Source organism: Bombina bombina, chromosome 2, assembly GCF_027579735.1.
Source record: "Bombina bombina isolate aBomBom1 chromosome 2, aBomBom1.pri, whole genome shotgun sequence".
NCBI classification, from domain to species: domain Eukaryota; kingdom Metazoa; phylum Chordata; class Amphibia; order Anura; family Bombinatoridae; genus Bombina; species Bombina bombina.
Window position 1 is genome coordinate 1,129,054,935 of NC_069500.1, and position 6,000 is coordinate 1,129,060,934.

Sequence of the window (6,000 nt, forward strand, 5' to 3'; positions counted from 1 at the left end):
AAAATACACTTTTATAAGAGTATGTATCTCTATTAATAAGCCTGATACCAGTCGCTATCACTGCATTTAAGGCTTTACTTACATTACTTCGGTATCAGCAGCATTTTCTAGCAAATTCCATCCCTAGAAAAATATTTTAACTGCACATACCTTATTACAGGAAAACCTGCACGCTATTCCCCCTCTGAAGTTACCTCACTCCTCAGAATATGTGAGAACAGCAAAGGATCTTAGTTAGTCCTGCTAAGATCATAGAAAACGCAGGCAGATTCTTCTTCTAAATAATGCCTGAGATAAACAGTACACTCCGGTACCATTTAAAAATAACAAACTTTTGATTGAAGAAATAAACTAAGCATAAAACACCACAGTCCTCTTACGACCTCCATCTTAGTTGAGAGTTGCAAGAGAATGACTGGATATGGCAGTGAGGGGAGGAGCTATATAGCAGCTCTGCTGTGGGTGATCCTCTTGCAACTTCCTGTTGGGAAGGAGAATATCCCACAAGTAATGGATGATCCGTGGACTGGATACACTTAACAAGAGAAAAGGATACTGTCAATTAAGTCAATTTCATAATAGAAATTTGATTTTTAAATTTTACACTCTTTCTGAATCATGAAAGAATTTGGGGGCTTAAAGGAACAACAAATCAAAATTAAACTTTCATGGTTTAAGCATAGCGTGCAATGTTAAACAACTTTCCAATTTATGATTATCATATTTGCTTAAATCTTTTGGCATCCTTTATTGAAGAGAATACCTAGGTAGGCTCAGGAGATGCAATGCTCTGCTGTGAGCTAACTGGTGATAAGTGGCGAAACATATATTCCTCTTGTAGTTGGCTCACAAGATGTGTTCAGCTGACTCCCACTAGTGCATTTCTGCTCCTGAGTCTGCTTTTGAATGATGTATGCCAAGAGAATGTAGCATATTTGATCACAGAAGCCAAATGAATTATGAGATTTGAATTTCAACTTTTTCTGTCCCTTTGACTGTAGTTGGTAAATGATGTTATTAAATAATGTACTTGGATACAAATAATCTATTCTTTATGTTACTGTAATAAATGGGATGTTTTAAAATGGTTTTATAGTTGTTACTTTCCTTTGCAGTGGTTGGTCAGATTAAAAAATATATAAACAATAAACAAGAGATAACTAAGGATTGTATTGTAATGCATGTTGGCTGTTAATGTTTTTTTTAGTGGATGGTTAATAAGGAAATATATTTTGTTTACGTAGTTCCTCGGTATAGGTGATCACCACTGATCCTGTAAGGTTTATTGATTGATTTCATTAAATGCTTTTAGCAAGATGCTACTCACAGATATGTTGGGTTTGCAAGGTCTCTTGTGGAATTCATAAAAGTTGAAATCCCATTTAAGCCTCTATAGCTCACAAAGGGGTCTTAGCTCCGTTCCCAGATGCCATAACAATACCATGCAATAGATCAAATAGAAGAATGCCAGTTTAATTACATTCTTCACTCACTAGTCCATATTTATAAAGAAACAACACTCATTTCATTCATAGCTTTTGAATTTATATTCTTATAATGTACTACTAGAATTTCAATGTCTACTACTTTTTCTACTTATGACATTCATGGATATTAGGTGTCCAAATCATTTCTGTCACTAAACTGAGATGAAAGTAAGTCATGTGAAAGGTCTAAATTTAAAAGGACATTTAACTCCTTAAAGAGATATGAAAATATTTTTTATCATGATTAAGAGTATGTGATTTTAAACAACTTTGTATTTTACTTCTTTTTTCAAATTGTATTTGTTCTCTTTATATCTTTTGATGAAAAGCTGGGTCATATGCTTAGGAGCCAGTCCATTTCTGGAGCACTATATGGCAGACGTTTTGCAAGAATGTTATCCATTTGCAAGAGCACTAGATTGCAGCACTATTTACTGCTATGTAGTGCTCCAGATGCCTACCTAGGTATCTCTTTAACAAAGAATATCATAGGAATGAAGCAAATTTGAAAATAGAAATAAACTGGAGCTTTTTTTAAATAGTATGCTCTGTCTGAATCACACAAGAAATGTTTTTGGGTTTCATATCCCTTTAAAGATAAATGTTTTTCCCAGTTCCTGTTGACATAATTATCTGCTCTCTAGTTAAGTGCACCCATACATACTACATACTACTTTTAACAAACCGGGCTTTCTTGTGATACGCTATATAGGTGTATGAAATAATAATAATAATAATTCATGCTGGAATGATTTTCTTTATAATCATTTCTACACAACTAGTGTAGCTAAAGAAAAATATCTCAAAATAGATTACATTTTTTGTCCAGATGTTAAGAATAATTTGGGGCCGATTTATCATGTTCGGGTGCACATGATCCGCTATAGCAGATCATGTCCGCCCTATCATTGCACAAGCATTTCTAGTAATTATAGGGTATATAAACTTATTTACAAATTAAATGATTTGGTAAGATATATACCACTGTATAAACAAGTGTTATTATTATGCAAAGACCAAGACACAGCCATTCACCCTCTCTCACACACACACAGCGATATATACACACATACACAAACACACACAGCCAAACAAACACAGGCATGCACACACATACAGCGATACACTCTCTTTCTTTATATAAATATATATATATATATATATATATATATATATACACGCACATTTATCCACTTAGTTGTATAAATTCCACAAAAGGTCATCCACCTAGGTGCACTATTGAAGTACAATAGACAAATAAATATGTGCACTCTCAGGAATTGTGAATAAACAGGTCAAATTTATTCAATAATACATTTCACCTGTTTATTCACAAATCCTGAGAGTGCACATTCATATATATATATATATATATATATATATATATATATATATATATATATATATATATACACACATACATACATACATACATATATAGATGTCTATATATAAACCCCTAACATTTTTGTAAATATTTTATTATATCTTTTTATGTGGCAACACTGAAATTACACTTTTCTACAATGTAAAGTAGTGAGTGTACAGCCTGTTTAACAGTGTAAATTTGCTGTCCCCTCAAAATAACTCAACACATAGCCATTCATGTCTAAACTGTTGGCAACAAAAGTGAGTACACCCCTAAGTGGAAATGTCCAAATTGGGGCCAAAGTGTCAATATTTTGTGTGGCCACCATTATTTTCCAGCACTGCCTTAACCCTCTTGGGCATGGAGTTCACCAGAGCTTCACAGGTTTCCACTGGAGTCCTCTTCCACTCCTCCATGACGACATCACAGAGCTGGTGGATGTTAGAGACCTTGCGCTCCCCCCATTCAGTTTGAGGATGTCCCACAGATGATCAATAGGGTTTAGGTCAGGAGACATGCTTGGCAAGTCCATCACCTTTACCCTCAGCTTCTTTAGCAAGGCAGTGGTCGTCTTGGAGGTGTGTTTGGGGTCGTTACCATGTTGGAATACTGCCCTGCAGCCTAGTCTCCGAAGGGAGAGGATCATGCTCTGCTTCAGTATGTCACAGTACATGTTGGCATTCATGGTTCCCTAAAAGAACTGCAGAACCCCAATCCCGGCAGCACTCATGCAGGCCCAGACCATGACACTCCAACCACCATGCTTGACTGTAGGCAAGACACACTTGTCTTTGTACACCTCACCTGGTTGTCGCCACACACGCTTGACACCAACTGAACCAAAAAAGTTTATATTGGTCTCATTGGACCACAGGACATGGTTCCATTAATCCATGTCCTTAGTCTGCTTGTCTTCAGCAAACTGTTTGAAGGCTTTCTTGTGCATCATCTTTAGAAGAGGCTTCCTTCTGGAATGACAGCCATACAGACCAATTTGATGCAGTGTGCTGCGTATGGTCTAAGCACTGACAAGCTGACCCCCCACCTCTTCAAGCTCTGCAGCAATGCTGGCAGCACTCATGCATCTATTTCCCAAAGACAATCTCTGGATATGACGCTGAGCGTGTGCACTCAACTTCCTTGGTCGACTATGGCGATGCCTGTTCTGAGTGTAAACTGTCCTGTGAAATAGCGGTATTGTCTTGCCCACCGTGCTGCAGCTCAGTTTCTGGGCCTTGGCAATCTTCTTATAGCCTAGTCCATCATTATGTAGAGCAACAATTTTTTTTTTCAGATTCTGAGAGAGTTCTTTGCCATGAGGTGTCATACTAAACTTCCAGTGACCAGTATGAGAGAGTGTGAGAGCGATAATACCAAATTTAACACACCTGCTCCCCATTCATGCCTGGACCTTATAACACTAATGAGTCACAAGACACTGGGGAGGGAAAATGGCTGATTGGGCCCATTTTGGGCATTTCCACTTAGGGGTGCACTCACTTTTGTTGCCAACGGTTTAGACATTAATGGCTGTGTGTTGAGTTATACTGTACACTCACTACTTTACATTGTAGGAAAGTGTAATTTATTCAGTGTTTTCACATGAAAAGATATAATAAAATATTTACAAAAATGTGAGGGGTGTAGCTTTTTTCAATCTATACTAGTAGTACATACATACATATATATATACATACATACACACCACTAATCTATAAATTATATAATACATGAAAATCATTTGATCATTTTCCTATTTGGCACAATATACCCTGACATATTTCAAGAAATTACATCATTATGATTAATGTGTTTTGAAGCCTCTGTACCCAAAGGGTTTAATTATCTATATTATTTTCATGGGCTCTGCATACATTTGTGCAATAAAAATGCAGGATATATTATTATTACCTTATGTCGAAGTCGTATAGCAGATGAAAAGGGCTTAAAACCATATTCTTCTTTTGCTGGTCTTCCCTCAGTTAGAAGAAACGTGCATCCCAAACAAACAACAATCTGCCACCAGACCGACATCTTCCTCTAGAATTAAAAGGAACACAAATTTAAAATGTATTATTAGGTATGTTTTGTTCACTATACTAACAAAACATTCATGGATTTATATAGAAATATTTGTATTTTCTTTTTAGTACAATTGAATATGCACCCTTTAAAGCTTATAAATGAGATGCTTGATCAATAAAGTACATTAAAAGTCTTGCGTAAAATGTATATTATTTGCTAAAACAATTAAGGCAATAGAAATAACAACCCATAATAATAATATGCATAATATTATAGCAACTGTGAAAAATATGTGGAAAATGATTAATTCAGTATTAAACAATAATAATTAAAAAAAAATATACAAAAAGTGGCTTAGATAAACAACATTGTATAAACGTAATTAAAATATATTTTTAAAACATTACAATAAAACCTCATTACATCATTAGTGGGTTAAGTACAAAATGTTTTTAAAAGCTTTCAATCAAATTATCAGATGACCACAAGTATCATGTGATTGAAGTAAAGATTATGGGGCCGCTTTATCACGGTCCGGATGGGGCCGTATACCACTGTTTCCGCACGAGCCTTCAGGCTCGCCGGAAACAGGAGTTAAGAAGCAGCGGTCTTAAGACCGCTGCTCCTTAACTTATACGCCTCCTCCGAGGCGGCGGCGGCGGCGGACATCAATCCGCCTGATCTCATACAATCTGGTTGATTGACACTCCCTGTCAAATGTGCAGGGAGCGGCATTGCACAAGCAGTTCATTAGAACTGCTTGTGCAATGATAAATGCCGACACCTCTGTCAGCATTTATCGATGTCTGGCGGACATGATACTCTACAGCAGATCATGTCCGCCAGACACTTGATAAATCGGCCCCTATATATCATCTATTATACACACATTTAAAGTAAAAATGAGGTAAAGCTGAAACTTCAGTTTTCATACAAAATAAAATCATTATTCAAATGAAAGAACAAAAAAGCCCAATGATCAAAACTTCACCGGGCCAGACATGAAAAGCATGTCAACATTCACAGGGTCTTCCCTTTAGGGGATTATCTAAAAAAAAAACAGCTATCCCTCTCAGTTGCAAGATGGCGCATAGAAAGGAATAGAACTCACTTCACTGG

General features: G+C 36.3%; 1 protein-coding gene across 1 annotated transcript in view; it reads right to left on the reverse strand.

The window, feature by feature from the left end:
• The window catches only part of FSTL5 (follistatin like 5), a 1,363,343-nt gene extending 1,358,452 nt beyond the window's left edge, over positions 1 to 4,891 (reverse strand). Inside the window, exon 1 of the mRNA XM_053703797.1 lies at positions 4,768 to 4,891. Coding sequence (XP_053559772.1) covers positions 4,768 to 4,890 — 123 coding nt within the window. The 5' untranslated portion in view covers position 4,891. The remainder of the gene's footprint in view (positions 1 to 4,767) is intronic.
• Positions 4,892 to 6,000: the final 1,109 nt, after the last annotated feature.